General features: G+C 27.1%; 1 protein-coding gene across 1 annotated transcript in view; it reads left to right on the top strand.

Moving 5' to 3' along the window:
* Window positions 1–7,140: 7,140 nt before the first annotated feature.
* Window positions 7,141–26,623, top strand: part of LOC111040243 (dipeptidase 1-like) — a gene marked incomplete at its 5' end in the record, with an annotated part of 50,995 nt that continues 31,512 nt past the window's right edge. The window contains 2 exons of the mRNA XM_022324075.1: window positions 7,141–7,288; window positions 11,452–11,635. Of these exons, the coding sequence (XP_022179767.1) occupies window positions 7,141–7,288; window positions 11,452–11,635 (332 nt within the window). The remainder of the gene's footprint in view (window positions 7,289–11,451; window positions 11,636–26,623) is intronic.

Raw genomic sequence — 26,623 nt, forward strand, 5'->3', positions numbered from 1 at the left:
ATATCATACACTTAAGCGCAACTTTCATGTGGAAATGACGGTCATGACACATTGACACTTGACCTATTATTCAGTCATTTAATGATCATTAAAAATTACCTTCCAGCCTGTTGTCAAGTTTCCGATTAATTATTTTTGTTGCAGCAGTAAAAAATAATTATTTTATTTTACATAACTCAAAATTTAATAGACATTTTATACAATTCGTTTCAGTAATGATAACAATTAATGATTAAAGAACTGCTGTTTTATTTGTTTAAATTATGGCATCAAATCTAGTCTATTATACACATATTATTGTCATATTATTAGTTTACTATGAAATATTTTCTTATGATTTATTGGTAAAATGATTATTTGAATATTTTATTAATACAAAATCGAGAAATCCGTTAATAATTTATATACAAAGAGCTTTTCATGAATTCCGTTTAAACAATGATGGTTTCTTACAGACTTTTAATTTTTAATCTAATTGACTTAAAGTTATAAAACTTATTTTGGGTTTAGATAATATTAAAAGGATTTAACGTAACCACAGTTATTATAACAGGACAATTGTATACACTTACAGTTTTATAATTTTGTATATTATTTTATATTGAACTATTCCATTCAGTGAGATTGGAGTTGAATAACTTTTTTTTTGTTTCCTTTCAAACATTTCTTTCATTATTTGTACAGTTAATTTTGAATGCAAATAAAAGTATTTAATATTGTTAAAAGTCTGGAAGAATCTTCGTAAAATATTTAAATAAACTTAATTTTTTTCTGAGTTATACAAATAAACAATTTGAGAGAAATTCTAAAAATATCTTCGATACTTGAAAATAATTATAATTTTATGAAATATTAATCATAATTCAATAACTAATAATAATAATAATAATAATAATAAAAGTAGATATATTTTGAAAAATCAAACTAAGCTTTACAAATTTTCAATTTTATAAAATATTCCAAAATACGCTATTTATAGTATTGAATGAAATAATTAAACATTAATTTATTACATGAAAATACTATTCAAGTTGTATCATTAACCTTTGTTGCATTAATAATATAATTGTACCTAGTTTTAGGAATAAAATATTCCAATATATCATAGGTACCTAGTACCAATACCTATGCATTAAATCAAAGGCAACGTCAAGACTCATGAATTATTTTATGAGGCTGTTTCACAGTCATAGAAAGATTAAAGGCTTGCCGCATCAATATTGAATACTTTGTCATAATTAAATACAAATTATTCTAGAAATTATCAAAGCTATTTTATTCAGTTCATTCAGTTTTGTTAAGATTTATATTGGTTATTTTTAATAAACTTACAGAAAGTATTATCAGCTGTAAACTTATTTCACAATAGATTAAAAAAAAACTATAGTTTTGAAGTATTAATCAAAATCATATTGAAGTGAGAGAGCAGCAAGGAACACGTGTCCACCTTCCTCATACGGTTTTTCTAAATATGCCACACATATTAATTGTTTAATTCAAAAATATTTGCATAAAGTTCGTAGTAAAATTCGGTAGGGAAATATTTATTCGAGCTCTATTGTCTCTAGTCCCTAAATACTTATGCGTATATCTACATTACATAATTATTGATCTATAAATATTATAATTAAAAACCACCTAGCTACTACCTACCTACGTCAACATTTGAGTTATTTCATTATTTTATAGAAGTTACTTTATTCTGATTAAAAAATGTTTATCGCGTATTAAAATATAGAAGACTAGTTTATTTTTATTAGATAGAAATTGCAGTATGTTTTTTTTTTTTGGCTCACTGACAATTTTAACTTTAAAAAAAATGGAATTCTTCGACTTTTAATTGAATATTATTATGAATTGCTTTATTAAAATCGTATATAGTAAACAGCCAGATGATAACACAATATTTTTTTTTAATGTAATTTATTATAAACTAACGTAATTTACACAAAAATTGACTAAGAGTTTTTAGTATTAATAAAATCTTTGCAAAATAAAATTAATTAACACAATCAACAGTTTTTTTTTACTGCGGTTTTTATGAAAAAATATATAAATTACAATCGTAACGATGCCTCATGCATCCAGCAACAGTACAGATTAAAAGCTGGTGTATACAAATTTGAATTACTGTAAAAATAAATACATTTATAAATGTCCAATGTTTGTTAATCTTTACCAAAACCTAATTCTTATCTACGTTATGTACGAGTATAAATCATTAACTTTAAATGTTTTTTTGTAATTTCATTAAATTATTATCTGCTCTTTTTGCATTTTTATTAGAAAAAATAGATATGTAACTTATTAAAGGCATAGTATTAAAATGTATTTAAGTATTATTATATTATTTTGCAAACACATTGTTTCTATCATTTTTTTCATTTTTTTCATTTGTTCGTACATTATTATTTATTATAAACCAAAATTAATTACAATTCTTACAGTTATAAAATATACATTTTTTTATTTAAGTACCTAAATATATAATATATATATATATACATGTACATATTTAATATTGTTCCTGATAATCAAGACACTTATAATGATAATAGCTTAGGCATAATGATTAATTAATTTTCAATTCATTTAATTTTGAACAAATAAAGGAAATCTGATTGATTACTGCTATGATAAAAAACACCAAAATTGGTTTATAAAATATGATATATTATAATATGCATAGATATAGGCTTGAAAGCTTCCTATTCTAGTTCAGAATGATTTTATATTATTGAAACTATGATTTATTAATGATTTTCCACGCATGGTTTGATCAAAAATAAATAGTTTTACTTTTGTTTAAGTGTAAATTAAGTTTAAAAAAATATTTACATTGGTTTGACACATATCAGTTAAATAAACAAATATTAAATAATATTTTACAGTAAGATTAATTTTTACCAACATGACAAAAATAATTCTGATGTAAAGTAATTCACCAAGCAATCTTACCCTCTTTTTCTTCAATAGTGCTATTATTCAAAAACTGATTTTTGGAATTTTGAAGTATACTTGAAGACCATATTTTCAAATATTGAGATTATTTGTTCTACTTAAGAATTATCTTATGGAGATACACCCTTCTGTTTTTCAAAATACGAGAACCCCGTTTAATACTATAAATTATTTTTATGATGATACATTTTTAAATATTAACGTATCAAATTCAAAATTATTCAAACGAACATTTTTTGGCTTATTTATTTAACTTTGTATACTAAAGATAAATTATAAGACTATAATTATGAATACTTATGATATGGGAGCAATGGTGACTAAAAAATGTTAGTAATTAATATGAACTTATCAACATCCATAATTTGTAAAAATAGTGCAAGTATAAAAAATACTACATCCAATATTACATAATATCTCCAATATTTTTGTAAAATTATTTTTAAGGACTAATATCTGTATTACATATGATGGACATTTTAATAACTTAAAAATTACTTTTTTCAATTTTGAATACAAAAAGTCTCAAGAATTTGAAAGGTCTTTAAATATTTTTGAAAATTCCAAAACCAGAATCTGAATAAATTCATTATTAATGGAAAAATCGGAATGAATCACCTTGTAGATTGACTAACCCATTCTGATGATAAAGTTATTTTTGAACATAAAATTATTATCTGGAAACTTTGAATAACTCCCATCAGCGGACACGGTGCTTCAATTGAACTTATGCTTAAAACTTTCAATATTGTATGAGTTTAACAATAACAACATTATCCTGTTAACACTTTGTTGGATACCTTGCTACTATTAATATCCGACCATAGGGTATATCAGTTATTTAGAACCTTGTAGATGTAACTTTAATTTTCTCAATAGTTTTCATAATACATTCATAAAAAAATATTTTTGAAGGATATGTCATGACGTTTTAAGAAACAAATGAGGTCTTACCAATTTTCGCGGAAAATCGTTTTCAATGTGTGCATTTTTCTTAAACAACCCGTATTAAAATATATCAACAACACTCCCCTCGTTGAAATAGTTTTCTGATTTACTTGTTGTGAATTATTTTTTTTATTTTACATTCAAATAAACTCAAACTAACGAGAAAATGATGACAGGTCCGTAACTAGCATGATAATATAGGTGGGGAAAAATAAATTTAAATTACAGTTTACTATGGGTAATTATATATTATGATTTGTAATTTTTTTTAAATTATAATTTATCATATTTTTATTTTGTTTCGACGAAATTATGAAATCATTCTAAACCATTTGCAAATAGGACACACCAGACCAGATTAACCAATGGATACATAATTGTACCTATGCGTTGGTCACTTGTGTGCCAGGCTCCTGGTATCAAGCTAAGAAAACACATCCTAACCGAAAGACATAAAGGTTCCATCATAACCTAGTCAGCCTTGACATATCCGTAAACCTCGACTCACCCGCCGAACAGTGACCCAAGATTTTTTAACTAATTAATCATTGAATTTCAAAATCAAGTGATTTGTTTATGTAGGTAATTGATCCAATCTAACATGCAATGCCCACTTTAATCGAACTCAAATCTTAAAACATTTTTTTTTATTTTGGTTTATTAAGCAATATTACATTCATTGTAAAATATCGACTAACCTCATATCAAAACCATACCTATAGAATTCCAATGCGACTAAAATTATACATTGGCACGAAATTTAAAAATAAAAAAAAAAGGTCAACCGCAAAAATATGTACCAGCGTTGTCATACTAAGCGGTCGTGTAGCGACCGGGGGGGAGGTGTGGCTCGTAGAGTTTCTACTTTCTAGTATAGGTATCTGCCGACAGTTTCGGAGTGAGATGATCACCGTCAGCAGCCTTTAGTGTAACGTAGGTACAATGCAAATTCGGAACGACGAACAGTATAATAAACGTGATGCGGTAAGTAGGTGGGGTACTGATCGTCGTCGGTTTCCTAGCGATGCCGGGACGTCGCCAAAAGTCGCTTTCACAAGTCCGTGACAGATAAGCAGCGCACCGCTGTTACTGCAGCCCCCGAATGACGTTCGCTGTTCCGGTTACCGTATTTTACGGTCGCGGGGTATCGTTTGAAGTTCGAATTTCGCGATATTTTCGGGAACCGGCCTAGACCCACATCTCGCCCGCCGCCGCTGCGGGTTCAGAAATACAATCAGCTCGATTCAAAAATGTAAAAAAAAAATAATAATAATAAACGACGAAGAAACTCAACGCGTTAAACCCAATAATAATGTACGCCCAACGCTCAACGGAAATAAAAGTCATTAAAATTTAAAACCAATGCGCATACTGTACGTATACCTCGCCATAAATGCGTGTCGGCGACGTTTACCTTAGACGAAGTTTGATGTAGGTAGTGGCCGCGAACAGTTGCAATTTATAGTTGTTTGCTTTTTTTATTATTATTATTACGCACCTCGGTTAGGGATCAATTTTTTTCGGGGTAAATATCGTTCAAGACATAATAATATTTGAATATTACGTTTTATACACAAGACGTGTATTTCAAAAATAAATATCTCCGACAACACTCGTGTTACACACTGTTATCAAATTATTATCAAATATTATGATTTATGAATACACGTTATGAGTATAATAATATACGATATGACGTATTATAAGAGTATAATATAGAAAATATAGTTGTCAATAAAAATCAATATTTAGACGAACTCGTAACAGATGAGCTTTATAAATAATAACATTATAATCGGGCAAGGCGAATATAAAAAACTTTTGACACAGTTAATTATAATACATTACACGAGTACATTGTCAATGAACTGTAAAAAAAACGAATTATTTATAGACTTTTTGGACTCAAAAAAAAAAATTTATAAACCATATGATTAAATCATGTGTGATTTTACCAATAGAATAGCGAGAAAAAAATTCTGATTAAATTGTATTGGCAACAACTTATAAAGTTAAAACTTATATAATATGTACGTATTATAATAAAGATGGGTATGAATATGGATGTCGATTTTGATAGTTAATTTGTAATCACAAAAAATAAATAAACCATTGATAAAATGAAGATTATAGTAAAATTACATTATATTATTATTATATTATATTATATTATATTATATTTTATTATATTATTATATCATTATTATTTTGCTATTTTTTTTATTATACAAATGTAATGATACTTTCTATTTAAATTTACCTGAATGTTTCATTTATCGTTTTATCCGTCTATAACAATAAACTTGGTCTATGGACATAGTTAAAATAACCGAACTTCTTTTTAATTGAGTGAAGTTAGTCTTTTCCTCCACCATATTAACTTTAAACTTTTAAAGTTTATTATATCGACTGTTAACTTATAATTTATAGTTTAGCATTCGCTTAACTTAACTAACTCGAGTCAATTTTCTTCGTCAACTTGACCGTCTTCGGAAAATATTAATTACCATGAAATCGATTGGCGTTGTAGTGTTATATTGTCTATCGCTATCTAAACTTAGTATAAATTGCACATAACAGTATGATGTAGATAGAAAATTTAATTAGCTCCACGTAGGAACCTCTACACAAACGTGGTCGTTTATCATTTTTCTTAAGATATATACGTTCTGTCAACTATTCAAATAGGCTGTTCCATTCAAAATATATCTCTCTCACTATTGCCTTTGATGCCAACAAATTTCAAGATTCACAAAGATTTTGTCGTGTACATAGGTATTAGGTATATATTGCGTAGGCACCCACCTACGCATTATATTCTGTGTACGTTTTCAAAAGATTGACCGACCGCATGTTATTAAATATTTATATTTTCTACCTTCAACGTATTCGCAGGTTGTGTACTGTTAACAGGAATAATCCGAATTTATATAATACGCTTATACATTCAATATCAGATATTTTCTAGTACACAAAGTAATGCTTTTTAGACGTCTACCATTATTAGTGTATGATTATGTATGCATTATATATAAATAAAAAAAACATCAAGCGTATATATTTCATATATTACATAGTACACTATGTATATGTGTATAGGCTAAAAGACTTACAGAATAGATAGTAGCTGACAAGTGTACATTTTTTACTACGTGATTTTTTTTAAATATTTTATGTTCAGACTTCAAACAGATGCATTTTGTATTTATTATTATTAATGTTATTTTATAGACTGGATATCCTGACGCACATCAAACGTCCAGGCCATCAACTTCCGGGAACGTCAGGAGAGAAGGATTATGTAACGGACAGGTTCACAGCAGCAGAGAGTATGAGTCTCCCGAAAGTTCAGTGGCGTCGGATAGAGACCGGCAAAGAAGTAAGATAATTTTGATGTTAAAAGATTTTAAGTTCATAATCTGAATAAGTCTACACTTTGAACATTTAAACACGTGTATTTTCTGTTATGCAATGCGAATAATATAGGTATTATAAGTTTCTTACCTTTCTCAACTACAAAGTTATTCTTGAGTGTATGCCACGAAATTAAGAGTGTCGAAGTTCGTAAGCACAAAACACAAAACCCATTTATTATGATATGCAAATAAATGTATTTTCTATTAAACGAAAAAGTTTTTATGTCGCGTACGTGTCTTACGCTATAATAAAATATTATACTATTTTAATATTGTGATTCGGTATCACTCTTAAAATTATAATTTATAATAACCGTGAAATAAATTATATTTTGTCAGTGTCTGATAAAATATTATATTTTAGTCGTGAGAAAATCATTGAATAAATACTAACGTTATCAAAAGTGGAAATTATTACAAATCATTTGATAACCGACCATGATACCTGTCCGATAAATTTTATTGGCAGATACGAGCACTTGTAATTTATCTGGCGTTATAAAAACATATAGACCTTAAAATTCGACGAAGTTTAATTTTTTTTTTCTTTAGCATTAAAATCATATTATGTGCATTACACCTACTTCAAACGAAATGTTATTGTTATAAAACTTGAGAAAGCTTCAAATCTTGTATTCATGCTCTACCTAGGGTATTTATTTTGGTTAATTCTTGGTTGTTTCCACGACATATATTTTAGAACACAACATGTATAGTTATACCCTTACAACTTGTAAAATGTAATACAAAATATAAATATGATGACATTGATAAATCCAGAAACCTATTTATTATAACTGAGGTCAATAGTCGGCATTAATCACAAATATTTGAACGATTGTCAAACAAATTTATAAACCATGTAATTAAAAATAATTTGTTATTGAATAATGTTTATTTAGGTACTTGTTTGTTTATTGTGAGTTGTGACCCTAAAGTCCGATTAATTTTATGCTCAAAGTGTAGCTCGGAAATAATAGTTTCAATCTCACAATAGCTTAAGTTATTTTATAGTTATATAAAATAACAATTACAATTTTTGGGGCAGTGTAATGTATATTTAATAGGAAAACTGACAGAATTTCATAAAATGGTATATTTTAATGTTGTATAATTAGTGTAAAAATATGTTGAATCTATAAAGAGATCAAATGAGACAGTTTAAATATTTTAGCACTGATTTAACCTAAAATTGAGTGAAACACGAAATTGAAAATCTGTACAGGTCACTTAAATTATGTCATTATTATTTATTGTACCTATCGACTTTTTGTATTTACTTTGCATTATTCTATATATTATTATGGTGATGAAGTTTTATTTATTTACCATGTATATCTATATTGGATTAGATTGTTTTGGTTTGTTTGTAGGTACCTATAAGACTTAATTAAAAATTATAACTCAAAAAGTAATAAAAAAAGCCAAACAACAAGTTTTAATTTCAGATGGTTATAATATGTTTCGAGGTGTTAAAGCTTTATAAACTGGGATATTGGTTGTTGACTTTATAGCCAAAGTTGTTCTAAATCATTCTCTACGCAATCCAGCGGTAATACAAAAAAAAAAAAAGAGGAAGAAAAATAATAAAAATAAAAACTAATCAACTAAATCCTAGAAACAAACTTAAAATCCTTTTGTGTTTATTTAATGTTTAAAAAACACTATGTTTAATTAATCAAGACTATTGAACAATAAATATTGTGAGTGAAGCTTTAAAAAAAATTGTATTAGTATTTTATTGTATGTATTATACTAAATTATCTATGTTATGGGTACGATTGACAAGACCTACAATTGTTATTATTTTTTAACTTACTTATCAAATTCTAAAATTATTATTTCTATAAACTTCAAGTTAAAATCTTAAGAATAACAGAACTCGTGAAAAAAAAAATTCATTGAGTTTATCGTGGACATTAAGTATTACGGTTTGCCAAATTATATATTTTACAAAATAAGTGAGTTTATTAATTGTGAATTGTGAACTACTCATATATTAAAATTCATAATAGCACATCATACTTTTAGGGTATGCGTAACAATATAGTTAAAAATCGTATATAAAACCCTATCGGCTATTTTCTAGCTTTCTTTATCAGGTGTTAAAAACAATAAACACATTTATTGCACAGAATTTACAAGTAACACGTGATCAGTTTAATTATTTAGGTATTTTATCAAAATATTTTTAAGGCTTTTTTTTATTTGTAACCCATAGTACCTTATTCATAGTAATAAATTTTTAAAACTGTAGATTTGATACTATTATTCTTATTCAACATTTCCTTTATTTCCCCGGCGAATTGATTATTTCAATATTTTACTATACCAGCTAGAGTTGTCACTGTCAGTTGAACTAGGATGTCATTGAATAATTTAAGAACAGAACTGCACATTATTTTCAAATGAAATAACAATGCACAAGCAACGTGTAAACTTTAACATATCAATATAATCGTATTATAATGGTTAATATAGTCGATCGCGTTAAAAATATAGCTAATAAATCACCAAACAATCCACTTCAAATCTAAAATTAAAATAATATCAAATGCTAATTTTTTTCACATTTGTTTTGATTCGAATTGATAACACGGTCCATAAACGCGGGGTTTTTAGATCAAATATAATAAAAATAAAATGTGTTATACATATTTGTAACTCATCGTTGTTGGTCTATACCTTATGTTTTGTATAGTGGTGTTTTTCTTTAGCTTGGGCCTTGGACTCAAACGTGTTAAATAATATTTTAAATTTCATCTCTCCATTGTGTGATAAATACGTATATGTATCATTATGTGTGCATGTGCTGCATATATAAGCATATAACATGCATAGCATTTCCTTGACCATTCATTGCATTTTCCTAATAAACCGGAACTATTTTCCCAATAAAATATTAAGGACATTATATATTTCCTTAAATGGACCGCGTTAGTGCTTTTTAGATCCATTTCGTCTAAAGTTATTTATTTATTGCACGTAAGTACGGTCAGTAATTGAGTGTGGGCCCATAATGTGGAACCCAAATCAAAAGGTCTCGGCCGATGGCCTGGAAACTATTTCGTGGATCCGTTTATACATTGTATATTAGCGTTTAAAGGTGCCTTAGGTCCATAATATATTTAATGAGTTTACCAAACTATTAAAATACAGATTGAACCGCTTACGTGTAGAAGAAATTATAATGTGCTATGGTTGTTTAAACTAACATCTATTTTTAATGAATTACATTTTGGAGATTTAGTCCTGATTTCATTTAATATTCTAAGTTTAATACTTCTTAGCGTTGCTTGCAGAACCCGTATTTTGCTACATTGAAGACCTAGGTATGTGATGCCTCTGTGCAGCCACTCTGTAAATTAATAATTAGTCTATAATTACTTTTTGTCAAATTACTGTTAACATGTAATAACTTGAAATATTATTTCTATTGGATAAGATTCAACCAAAGCTAACACCGAAAACGGCGAAGAACCTCACATAACTTATATTATATAATTTTGTCTTACAGAATTCGTCAACGGGTTGAACTTAATCTTATTTTTTAACTTAAACAGTAGTATAATACAAGAAGACATAGTTCACTGTTCAATATTACTCAAAACAATAATAATAGTTGTAGCTTTGCTATGTAGGTATTCAAACAATAATATTGAAAAGGGTACCGGTCTTAATAATATATTCAATATTATTAACTATTAGGAATTATTAAATTTAAATATATTATCATTGATCATCACATATTATTAAAAGTCACTGTGGGTATTTATATCAATTTATATGAAATATATAATATTTTAGGTAATGTCATACTGGGCTCGTTTAGATTTCGAAGTTTTAACAAAATTAAATGTGATTTATACAATTCCTACCAACGTTCAAAAATAGTGAAATACATTTTTGAAACAGACTTATCTAATATAAAACATTTTGGTGTAAAAATATTCTGCCAATCGTCATTTTTATTATTTAAGTACTTATTATATGACGATTTAAATGTTTGATAAAAAAAAAAGTGATGTATTATAAAAGAATTATTGTAGCCGATCAACAAATCGTACTATTATAACTTTTACTTAGTTATAATATAATATATTGTGTACGTCATTTTTATTTACAGCTGTATATGAAATTCAAGTTCGACCGTGTGCTGGCATTGTATTGGTAATAATTGGCTTTGTCGTGTTGCTCATATGGATTGCTCTGCCAAGCTCGTCCGAACCACCTGGTAGTTTTTCATCTCATCGAGAAGAAACTTTTGAAGTAGTCCGGCGAATTCTTGAAGAAGTGCCATTAATAGACGGGTAAGTTTTGAGTACCTATACCACATATCTATTGAAATAAACCGTAATTCTATTCAATAAAACTACTATCGTTACATTCTTTAAGAACTGAAGTGTAATTTTTCAAAATTAATGATTTTTTTAGATGGTAATTTTTTTTTTTATGCCGTTACAAAAAATAATATTTCGGTATTATTGATGTCCGTGGTTTTCTTATCCTACTACTTTTTCAATCACAAATCACGGTCAATTTATTGAATGTCTAACAAATTGGAATAATTATAAACTGGAAACTGAAAACTAAAATATAAAATATGATGTCTATGTCTGTATTAAATATTTTTGTTAGGTACTATTATTTAACTTAATATGAAACAATTATTATGTAAAAGGTCCACTGCGTTTTTTAAGTTAAAAAAATCAACAATTTATTACAATAGTAAACAATTTAAGGTGAATTAATATTGTTATTTCGTAAATGTTTTAAATTATCACAATCGCATTGTACTAAATTTGAATGAATTAAAGTATATTTTATCCGTTTTATATAATATGGGGAATGTGTATTATACCTAATATGCATTTGCCCTTATTCGTAATCTTAAAAAAAATATATATATACCATTTTATCCATTACGTCATTATTTATTAGTTATTTGTAAACTCATTATCTTACATAACTGTAAAGAGGAAACGTTTTGAAGTTTTCATCTGCTTTTCAAAACTATGAAGAAAGTAAAAATATATTATGTAAAATAAAATTGTAATGATCCGCGAAAGTTACAGACCAATTTTTTATTATTCATCTCAAAATAATTTTTAGTATAATTTAAATCAATATTATATACACACAGAACACATATTTACATTTGTTTAAATTGCGTTATAACATAATATCTATGATTATATAATATTATAATGTACTTACGTATTAATTTTTCTCTTAACGATCAATTTTTATTGTTTCCGATGCAAAAACAAATCGTTTAACCTTAAGTCAAATTATACCATTTGTAAGTTAGGTACCTAAGTAAAAGTACATATATTTGACTACTTGATTTTGTTTCTTAAAAAACTTTTGTCACTTTTTTGGCACCGAAAGTTTCTTCTTTTGAACTTCCGCCTTTAATTAGCCAAAAAAAAGTTTGAACGTTAAATTATCTGTAGAGGTAATATGATGGAAGACTGCACTTTGTTCAAACTTCTGCTTCAAAACATTCAATGTTTTGTAGAACACTCGGTTGATCTTTTCTTGAATGCACACTAAATAATAAATACATATTATTTATTAACACAAAATAAGTATTATCACTGAATATATATTGTAATATTTAATCTCAATGGCAGGATTTAAAAATATATATAAGACATTTGAGAACAGTTAGCTTTATTTACATATTTGAGATAAATAACTAAAGCCTACTTTTACATGGCCTTTTTATTATATTTTATTATACCAGATTTATTCAAACTTTGCTTTAAGGTTCCAATGAGTATAGCCTTGGGGTCTATTATACTTATGATTATTATCTTATTTCATTCTAAAAGTGAAATGTTTAATTTTGGTTTCCTTTACTTTTTATTATTTTTTTCATGAGACATTGTCTTTTAGACAAATTTCCTGTAAATTATATTTTCTCTTTCCTCTACAACAATATTTTTATTTACCTACCTTAAATTTTGTTCTATCTGTATAAAAAAAAATTATTCTGAAAACTATAGTTTTAATATATATCCTATTATCGCTGTTAAAATTATTTTTATTATGATGAATTTCACTTTAAAAACATATTTATTGAAATCTTTGACCGTGAAATGCACATTTTTTAAGTTAAGAAGAGGTTGTGATAAATTCAATGAACCCCATTTAGCAAATCACCCGACAGAGAGTCATAAATTATTTGAACGTAATGTTATCCACCACACGTACTTGATACCTAAACACTGAAAATATATAATTTATAAAACCATTTTGAGCTTTTCAAATGTTGAAAAATCTCACACGTTTAATCTTACAAGTATCATAAAATCAAATATTGTTTACGCGTCATCTGGAAAAAAATATATGTTTTATATATTTTATATATATTTTATTTAACTATTAACTGATAAATAAAATTTTATCATTGCATTATGTTAAATTTTTATTTTTATCTACACGCTATCTACTATTATATCTATAGTTATTTTTATCTAAACAATATCAATATAATACAATTGATCAACGTATATAATATGTAGTTTGGTACCTATATTCAAATCAATTGACATAAACAAAAATACACAATGTTTACTCATTTTTACTCATTTTTAGTAATTAACTTAAAGGTAAATCAATTTTAACAACAATGTAACTAGACAATAATACAAAAGAAAGATAAGATATAAGATATGAGATATCGAATTTTTCTGGCATTGAACTTATTAACTTTAAAAAAAAATCTAGTTATAATTATATAATATTTTTATGTAGATATTACTTATTTTTTTAGTCTTATTTGCTATTAATTTATAATTAAATGAACTATTATCTTAGATTAAATAATATGCATTTAATCAACTACCTTTATGAATTATTTAGATTTAATATTTGTTAATTGTTATTGTTCTATACTTGTATTAATTATCTTTATAAATGTATTAATGTTACATTTATTAGGTAGTTCACCTTATATCACAACGATAAACAATTATTTAAATATGTATACTAACGTTTTGAGCCAATCAGATTTTTTGAAAGGGGGATATGATTTTTTGACTATTCTGAGACAACCGTCATACAGCGGTAAATATACTTTCATTGCTTTATCATTTATATTATTTTATATGTCAAAAATAACGCAATAGATAGGGGTATGACACCCCTACCTCTCCGTGAACAAAACACACCCTTGGAGCCAACCATGAAAGTTCTTGTGACATCGTATATTAATGTGTGATTTTATACAATGTGGATAATAACTATCCAGAAATTATTTCATAACATGAAATGTAATTTACTATAACCATTTTAAAATGCAAAAAATGTCACACATCAGTATCAAGTTTTTTGTTAAAAACAAAAATATTGAATTTATGTATTTCTTCAACTTTTAAATAAAAATAAATTAAATATGCTATATACTACACCATTTGACAATTAGAAAAATAATATGTTCTTTCAACTTTTTTCAAGTATAATAACTTATAAGTGGTCTTTGTTTATAAAATATACGAATTATGCGTAATTATTCATAAGACGCAAAAGTATTATTTTTTTTTTAATATTAATAACAATTTTTACAACTATCATTGGCTAAAAAATGTATCAATCTTGATCCAAAACATATATGGATGACCATTGGCCTTCTTAGACCTTCCATCTTGTTTATTACAAAAGGGCTTCGTTGACAGGGGATAACCCATAAATCATGCGAAACTTTTCCGAATTTCGACGCCTTTGAGACAATAGCGGAAACCACCGTATTAATATTTAAACCTTCTTTCTTTGGCCTATTATCAGATATCTTACAGCCTACAAATTCTCTTCTACTCCACAAAAACGATAAATATTCTCCTGAGGCACGTCTTCCACATAACCGTTATTCTTATGTACACCTATTATGTACAGGAAATAATAGTATACGTTCACGTTAAACTATTCTCGAGTAATGCCATTTCAAGGATACGATAAATAATATAGACCAGATTTCAATAATATTTTTATTTGCGAGTAATTATTAGGCACTGACTACAATGACAAACTGTTGGTTGTACTTAATTCATTATAGTGCATTACATCAAAAATATTATGTAATATCTGCAGCCGGTATCAGATATTTAGACTACAGATCTTAATTTTTATTAAAACTCAAAAACCGCTGAACAAATTGTGTACTCGGCATTCAATATTTACTCGTTTGTTTTTGAATTGTTGAAAACCAGTCAAATCGAAATATCTGCATTTACTTATTTAGACTTAATGCGCTGACACGAAACATCGTAGTTGTAGATTTACAAACATAGAAATAAATAAAAAATATAAAGGCTCGAATGAATTACTCGACTTCAAACCTTTTCGACTCGTATTTTATTTATGAATATTAAATGCTTTTAACGCCGGAAGGTTTATTTATAAACATATTGCTTATTTTTCATAAATATTAAGCTCGTGCAACTTAGTGGTAAATAAACGAGTAAAACGAGTGTACATTCACTTTTATCTGGTTCGTTTCGATCGTTGTATGGAAGTAATTATTAAAATATGCAATATTCATCTCTAAAATATATACTAATGTCATATTATACGAGTATAATGTCTTCCTTACGAGCAACCTAATATTATTATTTATTACAGTGTCCACTGTCCAGCACACATTACAGTAAACTGGGGGTCTGGCATCCACTCAGAATCATTTACCGAATGCAACGATTTATCATTTCTTTCAAATTCACAATAAATAACACAATAGTCCATCCTATGCTGGGGTGACCGACTCTGGACCATTGTCCAACACACAGTTTTGTGTCCTGTCCGGCTTTTTTATTTACAACTTTTAGATTGATTTTTCATTTGACAGTATTGTATTTTTTTATTTTCATTTTGCTGACACATTGTTCTTGTTGAAGAGCCTCAATGAGTCCCGTATATAGAGGATGATTACAACCAAGAAAACCGTTTTCTTTTATTGATGACAAAGACGTTCTTATCTTAGTTTTAAAAGTTTTCAGTGATTGATTATGCACGGCATCATCCCATTTTGTCTGTAAATCTTTCGTGAATTATATAAACTATATATAGGTACACAACTTTTAAATTTAAAAGTGTTATTATTCTTCTCGCTCCAAATACCTATAGATGTACGTTGTTTTATTTAACGTGTTTTTCATTCACTTCAATCTATATTGCTTTCAATATTCGTTATAAAGAACAAAATCAATTTTAAATATATATTATTTTTTTTTTTTAACCTTTCGTAATAATTGTTTTACAACGGTTGTAAATTGTTATGGATTTTGAGTAATTGTAGGTATTAAAAATCAGCATTTTATAAAATGTATACATTATGTATTTCTAAATTATAATATAAGTAGTCCAGTATTATTATAATACCGACTGCCGGTACACGTATACATTCAACGTGGTAATTTGTTGCGTATTATGTATAATTTATTTTCATAATCCCCCTGTATTATTTAAACAAAATAAAATGATAATTTAAAAAAGTTATTAAACTATGGTTATGAAAATAACATTAGACTGGGGTTCCGTAATCCGCGTCTCATTGTTACAATTTATTGTGATATGATATGATTATAATTATAAATAACATTTGATTATATTTTCAAAGTATTTAGATTAATTTTAAGCTATTTATACCACGAACTTATTCTCACCTATCCACGGTTCGTCGGTATTGACTTACAAAGTTAATTACAGCTAGTATTATGATATTGTTTGAAATAATACCTGTGTGCAATTTGTTTTTGACAAATATTGGTTCAACGTACCATTAGAAAACTACATTTCTTATAGGTAATATTTTTAGAAATATAGACTGATAGATACGCCTCCACTAGGAATCGTTTTTCGTATTCGATGAAGTGCCATTGAATTCAAATTTAACACACGCATTAGGTTCAGTGACATACTCTGCAATCTGCATTAACGATGAATACACTACACTCCTCCTACAAAGAATATTATCGACTTTCTAGAACTTCGTAATTTGTATTATTATTATAATTGAAAATTGAAAAAATAACGATCTGAATACAATAAGCAAATTTGTTGTAAGAAAAAGAAATACGGCTTAAGAAAAGGGGCTTCCGGTGATGATACTTATGTAAACTAACTCAGGGAGTCTGCAGGGTTTACTGTTTAGTAATGTTAAACTAGTCAGACTTAAAGTATATTGCAATACTCCCAAATATGATTACTTATATTTCTTTTGCAGAGTATTTGGTTGTGTACGGTGAACTTAATGTGTTTCCTGTTTAGAATGAATAATATATTATACCATGTCGACGTACATTATGTGTTCTACAATATCATTGAACTGTAGTATTCGTCGTGATACGTATCTACATATATCTACATTTACGTTTGTAAATAATAAAACTAAAATTGCAAACTCCACATTCCCATTCGAAAATGTACTCGATAAATACTTCAAAGGTTCATAAGTTCGATAACATTATTGTCAGTTTAAATGAGTAAATATAGTTTAAATAACCATAAATAATTACTGAACGAATTTTATTATTCATTAAAAACTTTATTAAAAACAGTATATTCATTACAAATAATAATAATAATAATAATAATAATAATAATGATTGAGAGGTATGAAAAAGTAGACAAAACTGGCAAAAAACAGCAATTAATAACCAAATGGAAATCAATTTGAAATACTGCAGCGATTGGTCTGCGCACGCCCATGCCGATTGCGTGTACAAAGAGATCACGAGGCTTATTATAATATTAAAATCGGTATCTATTCAATAGAATAGCGAATAAAAATAAATCAAACTCAGCAAAATAAAATGGTCAACCGAAAGTTGGAAAAAAAAAATAGAAACATTTAAAGGAAGAAAAAAAGTCATCCTTGCGCGCTTAAGCCGGTCTATGCCAAATACGCCCACAGCTGTCTCGTGAGCATTTAGAACCCGACCTAATGCACAGTCTGTGGAGCACAACACTGACCGTCAAACATCTCCTCGTCGAATGCAGATGGACGGAAAAGATAACAATGTCCCTAAATCCCTTCGTCGAGCGTCAGAACAGCTAGAATGTGATGGCCAACAGGCGAGTCTTGAAATCCTTAAAAAAAATTAACTAAACCGATTCATCGTAAACATTTATTCAAAACCATTATTGTAATTATTGTGTTAAAAAAATATGTATAGAAGAGTAAAAATGTCAGCTACAGCTCAGCATCTGCCGAAGCTCGTTTTAATAATCCCTCTTTTATTTACTAAAATCATTTAATTTTTCTGTTGCAATAGTTAATAGTAATATCCTCATTACTCAATACTGTTTGCACTTACGTCTAAATGACTGAAAACTAGAAATGAACAACCTAAAGAAAATACCACTAATATAGTAATATGAATATTTATAATGTATAAAAAAAATGTTATCAATATAACTAAATGTAACTATTAGAGTAGATCAATAAGCGTAGGGTACGTATTATTTTAAGAATATTATTCTGTTTTTGTTTGAAAACTTCTCAACAATTTCATGGTTGACCATAGTTTTTGTTAGTTGACTTTCAGTATATATTATGGAAAGTGTATTAAACCGATTTTGAAGCATTGAAATCCTTAACCAGTTTTTTACACGCATCATAGTTGAATAGATCCGTTTACACGTATCAGAGCTTATAGAAAGAGACATGATTTATGGCCCTTCGTAGTAGCTTGTTATAAATTAGGATGGATAGTTTTTTAAATGTTAAATTTCAAGTCTTCTTGTGTCATTTTAGTTCAGCCACTCAAACTTAAAATACAGTAATTTGCAACTCGTTGTGACATGACATGGTTATAATATATTATAAATCACATTTAATTCCATTTTCAAAGTATTTTGATTAATTTCAGGCTACTTTAAGTACTTTCAATTGTTTTAAAAAACAAAGAACATAATTATAATACTATAACATAAAATGTACTCGAACATTTAATGTTCGGTTCTTTTTTGAAGCATTTGTCGGTAGTCTTTAGCGCATTTATTCTGGGCCTTAATTATATTTATATATATACATAAGATTTAGGCATAAAAAAGTACTGAATATTGACATACAATTATAAGCACTAGTTATTATTTTTCTACAGCCAGTTGTTATACAAGACGCTTCGTAAATGAATTTGAAAGCCTTTTAACACAAGGCAAAGGTTAACCAGTACAGTGAACAGAACTCGTACGAAGCTTACCTGCGGGCTACCACATGGAGTCAGGTCGCTTTGAACAGTATACCCGACTCAGTAGCAAAGTGCAGAGGTAGGAAAACCACTCTCCTCTGTCTAATAAGTTTATTCTATCAGTGATTATAATATGTTATAGTCAACATAATTTTATGAGTACACCATAAAATCGATTCCTCGGACATTTTCCACCGAAATTTCCAAAAAGATTCTCTTTTATGACGCACATAGGTCATAAAAGCTACATGTCAATCACAGCGTGTCCACCAACTGTTATTGGAAATACGCGTATATTGTATTCCAGTCATTTTACATTATTCTAATAGTTTTTATAAAATATTAAAATTAAAAATAAAACGTAAATAATCCAAACAAATATTGAAAACCAATTTTCAAATATTTGGGGCACTGTCCGTCTGGTCATTGATAAAAATAAAATATAACCTTATCATTTTTATATTTTATGTTAACTATATTTAAAAATTTGCCAATATAAAAAAATTGACTAGTTTTTTTAATGCATAATCCCACGCTTTAAAACTATAGTAGCTGTGTTAATTAAAAACCATGAAAATTAAATACATGTAACTTGTATATAATATAAATGATAGTAGGTGTTAAATATTTTTAAATACAAATTTATAATTTGTTTGTATAGGTACTAAAAGTACATTATGTAGATTTTATATTTATGTACCTTTAATAGTTGTAATTCTATTATTATACAATTTAATGCAAAAAAAAAAGCAGCTTATATCTCAAATTATATACCAAACAAATTAATAATTTTAAAAATATTTACTGTGAACGTAAACATTCCGTTTATTTAGGTATTTAAGACCCGTAGTCATACAAATATGTTCAAACTATATTATATATAATGTTTATAAATACGATTTATACTTACCCACCAGTAGAGGTATGATTTTCAAATTGATCGTTCTATCATTGTTGATATATATTTAATAATTAATGGTTTGATACACGAAAGAATAATAAAGCATTCTGTGTTCAGATTAAAATAACGGATTTATACGAAAACAAAGTATCTACCTATATACTAATATTGTGTAGACTTAATTTACCATAACTATCATCAACATTTAAGTTGTTCTCAAACATTGACATCGAGTTAACTGTTTTAGAAAGACAAATGTGTTTTTGAACTATGATAATCTATGAGTTTAAACTTATATGATTGAGTGACTTCATGAGTGATTACAAGCTATAGAGTATATACCAGTGCGAGCACGTTTATAATGCTAGGACAGTAGGACGTGTATAAAATCTACCAAAAACATAACCAACATATTATGTATGTTCCTCATTTTGTATTCTATTATTCATCGTTGATAACGTAAATTAATAAACGTTTAACATTTGAATTAAGAGTTTAATTTATTAACATTGGGTATAGTGCAGTTACCCGAGGGGAGCAGTAAATTTATAAGGTTTCTACGATTTAAACGTTATTTTATTTAAATGCTTTAAGTTTAAATTAAAATGTTAAATAGGCTTGAATTAGTATGTGCGACCCCCTGACACACAGTCCATGCCTTCCACTCAGAGCATTCAAAAGACAGTAGAGGTAAAATAAAACAAATTATCTATGATTAACGATAAATGGGGGCTATCTTAAAATTATGATTTTATGATTTCTCTAAAAAGAAAATTTTGTTGTAAGTAAAAAAAACGAACCACCTTTTCTGAAGATCAAAGTTATACCACTGAAGGTTATAGAGTTCTTGTTACTTTACAATAATAAGTATTATAAACCTGCCACGACATAAAATGTAATGGTTTCCTTGTAGAATCTAGATAAATTGAAATTCTGAAAAAAAAATTCAGGATCTTATTACGGTTGAAAGGTAAATTTGAACGTCTATTCAAAATCACATTTAATTTAACTATACCCTTCCGTAAATGGTATGTGAGGGTTCATTTTGGCATTATAATCAGGGTAATTTATTTGTTTACATTCTATAAAGTTTCGGATTATCTTATGTTACTTGGTTACGTGAAATAGGTAATTTAATTTTAAAAAATATGTTGAAATATGTTTGGAAGTGGATCCTATTTAGCTTACATTATAATGTGTAGAAAGTTATAATTGATTAATTAGTTGGATGATTTGTATACTCCGGACGAATTGTATTAAAATTGCAATATGGTTATACGACAGGTAACCTTCTAATTTGAGGGATGTTGAAATGCGTTTTCACTGTCTTCCCTATGGCAATACTGTTGAAGTGTCTCTGTCTTAAAGTAAAGTCACTCTATGCAGCATAAGTTTACCCAAACGATATTTTAATATTTAAATTATACTCTAATATAATATTATGTCAAATATTTTGATAACCCTGTATAGTGAATACAAACGTTTGTATTTGCATAATATATAGTTTATTTGCATTTTAGGATTGTTGGATGTTGTTAAACTTTGTCTAGATTTATTGTTTTATTTGTTTTTAATTACAATTTAAATACCTAAGCTTAAAAAGTAAAATAATTTAATAATGCGGTAAACTAAAAGATTATACTTTATAAAATATAAATATCTACTTAGGTTTAATTAACTATACTAAAATTCAGTTAAAATAACTCTGTTTTTATGTGTAATTGTTCACATTAAATAATCTTTCAAATTTAAATCTATATAAACAAAATTAGGTGTTATTGAAAATCAATAGATTTCCGTGATTCATGCAATGAAAACTATTAGTTTTTTAGTAATAACCAAGATGTTTTAGTTTTACAGAAAAATATACACAAATTTTGTTTTTACTAGTCGATCTTAATTTAATTAGTTGATGCATTGACGATTTTAAATTAAAGTGAATTATATAAATAAGTTGTATAATAATTATAACATTTTACTCACTAATCACATATTACAATAAATTATTTAAATTAAAATTTCTTCAATCGAAGCGATATTTACATAAATATTATTATTTTACTAATAATCTATATTCTCCTCTAATCCATTGTATTTCACAGTTAAGTATTAGATTTATTTTTATGAACTAATTACTTGAATAGGCTACATACAATTCAGTTTTGTATTAGTTAGCACAAGTTATTAACTATGGTAAAAGTAAGATATGTAAATAAAGTCATAAATGTTAATAACAGACCTTAAAGTTGGTTGGAAAATATTATTGGTGCTCAACGTTAGAATTCTGAATCTAAATGCATTTTTTATTAAAAATAATTTTAAAATGTTAATGTTAGAAATAATTAATTTCCTGATCTATATGGCCATATGGATGCAGTTTTTTTAAGAGTCGTCTGACAAACATATAAATTACAAACTTTAAAAACAAGAACATTAACCCATGTGACAAAAAAAATGTATTTTAAAAAATTGCACACTTAATTTATTTGACTGCCATTGTACTTCATTTTATGTTTGCTAAAAAGAATATGAAGTGCGTGTGTATTAAAAACCTAACAAATTCTTATAATTTATAATTTTTATTTATTAATATATCATTCAGAAGCTTCAAGGATAGTTAACCCTGATGGCTAGTGTAGTGCCCCTAAAAAAATGCAATATAAATTATTAAACATAAACTTTAAATATAATAGTTGTAATAATGAAAGAATCCAACTTACAAATATTGAATTATAATTGCCTTAGTGCAACCTAAATAACACATTTATTCGTCAAACATTTTAAACAGTAAATTATCGTACATTTACATAATTTTAAATGAACAATTTTTTTTTAGTGCCAGCTTTTTTTTACTTTTAATGTTTGCCATTTTAATGATGTAAAAAATAAAAACTCTATCATAGGTGTACTCCATATAGAACATAATAAAACAATGAAACATCAACAATGGTTCATTAAATGTTTAAGTCGTGCTGAATGCTAATAAAAACAATAGATGAATGACTGATAAAACAAAATAGACAACACTCTTATGTATGGGACGGAATTATTCTTTTCTGTCTTACAAAATATTACAATTATCACAATATTATAGGTTGATACTTATCAAGTGTTCAGCGTATTTCACTGTTATTATAAATAAAAAATGTATAATAGTTTATGATAGGTACCTATAGTAAAGATACATTCGATATTTTTGTTTCAAATATTTTGATACACGACAAAACTTTCAATAAACTTTTTGAATATATTATTATGTTAATAAAAGTTTGAAAAATGGCGTTTTACTTTTGCTGTCACTCAGATGTAGTCTTTACTTTAAACAAAATACCCTACTATATAATTTTAAATCAAAGAATGGTACGTTAATATTTCATCATGCATGATTGTCTTACTTCTTAAATATTGAAAACATTGATTAAATCTAACTTTTGATTTCAAAAATAAAATTATGAGAAAATTAAAAAACCAGAAAATGAAAGACTAAAAATAAAACAATAAAATAGTTTTTAATTAATTGTTAATCACAACCATTGAAACTGGCGACTAACTAATGAGGCTCGTAGCCAATGATTTCATGTAGAAAATCTATGAGTTAAAATATATATATATATGTAGTTATTCTGTGCCTATTCTTCTATATTTTGGTGGATTTTAATAATTATATTATATTTCAATGTGAGTCATTTAACGATTGGCAGAAATTAGGTAGGCACTGACAAATAAGAAGCACTCCTGGATGTAATTACAAAAATGATAATACCTAATATAAATAATTATCAACAGTAAATTCAAAATAACACATATTATCATTCACGGTTTAAATTAGTCTTTAAAACACGTTTAATTAATTAAAACAAAATAACGATTATACTTTTGTTATTTTACATTATTTCTTAATAGACGATTTCAGAGATTCTTATTCGTATACCTTAGTCAAGATCTAAAAAAAATTCTAAAAACTTTTAACGCATTTTTAACTTTGATACAATCCAATTCTAAATTAATAGTTACGAAATCAAAATAATTTTAGTAAATACCACGTATTGAAGTTTGTGATGTATATTTATAAAATATGTATTATCAATAATTATCATTAGTCTGTTCATCTGACATATTATTTAATTTGTGTTGCGATATACCTACCGTATATACACTACACTGAATCCGCTACCATATGACAGATTTATCAATCAGTTATGAATTATGATCGTGCCATTTGTATACTTTGCTTCGAATCCAACAAGATAAAAACCGCAGTAGTTTCTAATTTTTAATCGTTTTATCAGTCAAATATTCAAATGGCAGCATGATTTATGACATGTCCTGATGGCATTTTTACGAAGCAAAACTTCAACTCAAACAAATCAGTAAACACATACATTTATACAAATAATATAAATACTCTACAAGTTACAAAATCAGCAGAATAATAGCACGTTTTAAGAGTATTAAAATTTAAGCCGGAAAATTTTTTTTTTACTACCTTCATAAGTGTACTATAAAATTAAAAATGTCATAAAAAATAATACGAAAACGGTTCTGGAACTGTGAAGAAAATAAGATGGAAAATATAAAATAGCGTTTGGATTGCTTATGCTTTATTCAGATATTAACAAGCGAATAAAAAAACTTTAAGCCAATGGACTTAAACTTTTCAATGAGACATTTATGGCCGAAAGAAAACTAGGTCATGAGTCATAACTCACAGTCGTTCGGGAGATGAAGAATATGTAATAAAAGAAACCTGCATAAAGGGTCGAAATCTATTTTACAGGCATTCAAATTCGATGTTATAAGTTATAACCCAACAAATAATGGGTAAGTAGTATGTACTAACAATAAGTTACCGAATCATATTTCAACATATAAAAAGAAAACTAACCATGAACGATTATTATTTTGCTACTTCACAATCACAAGACAATGAATTCAACGACATTATCCAGCTGTTAATGCAAGGATACTATCGTAATTAAAATAAACACATATAGTTTTAAATTATGATGGAAACTCGTTGTTTTTAAATGTAAAAAAGTGAACATCTGTTTTCAAATTTTAATCTCATCGAGTTATTTGTTATCACGTGTGAAGTGTTGAGACATTTGTATATCATTTGATATTATATTACAAAAACTTCCCGTTTACGATGATTTTATAAAAAAAAAAAAAATGTTCTGTTTCAACTGAAATCTCAACACTATAGTTTATCCAGCTAATATAATACATTATCTATTCTATGAGATATCGTACGGTAAAATGTATGTATACACGCTGTGTGTCGAACAATCGTATTTGTTTGTAATTAAAAACAAAACTAATGTTTAAAAAAATGCGTTTACAAATAGATTTCAATTCACGAACGACGTACGGGGAAGCTCGATAGAATAATATCTGTTAAAGTATTAAACCACTGTGTAAGCCGTACTGTGTGGATGATAAACGGACGAATGTCCACGCAGACTTATGGAGGTATATAATATAACGATGCTTATCCCAATGATGAAGAACCCCTCGGTGACAAATGACTGCCGGATTTTCATCCACAAGGACGGTATTTCAAGTGATTGACCGATGGCATTTTTATAATAATAATAAATAATTATGATGTTGTTGTACAAATAAAATATGGAAAAGCCGATTTTTCCCGGTGTAATGGTTTGTCAACAGGCTTGAAAAAATAAAATTGCAACGCATAATTTGCCCACGATGCATAATAGCTATTATATGCGCGCTATATATATATTGCTATACGTGCATTTATATAATAAAATAATATTCATTAAATAAAAACGAAAAATGGATGCATTAATGTTCTCGTTTAGAATCATACCATACGATAATATTGTGAATAATAATAATAATAATAATAATAATAATATGATAATTATTATTTTAAATGTACCTGGGTAGGTACCTAATATTGTATGCCTATCTACCCTGTCCCATCGTTCGAATAAGCTTCGTCGGGCAGGTTTTGTTACGAGGGTCTGGTATCTGCGTCCCGGCAGACATAATATTATATTATTATTATTACTATTATTATTATTATTATTATTATTACTGTATTTAATATTACACGTGTAAATAAATTGAAAAATTCACGTATACGTCCTGCAAATGTATCACATAGGAAGGTCGTGTACAACAACTGTCATTGTTAACCGCAGGGTTGTCATCGTTCTCCGTACAAACGAAAATGT

This window comes from Myzus persicae, unplaced genomic scaffold (assembly GCF_001856785.1).
Source record: "Myzus persicae strain clone G006 unplaced genomic scaffold, MPER_G0061.0, whole genome shotgun sequence".
Classification (NCBI taxonomy): Eukaryota; Metazoa; Arthropoda; class Insecta; order Hemiptera; family Aphididae; genus Myzus; species Myzus persicae.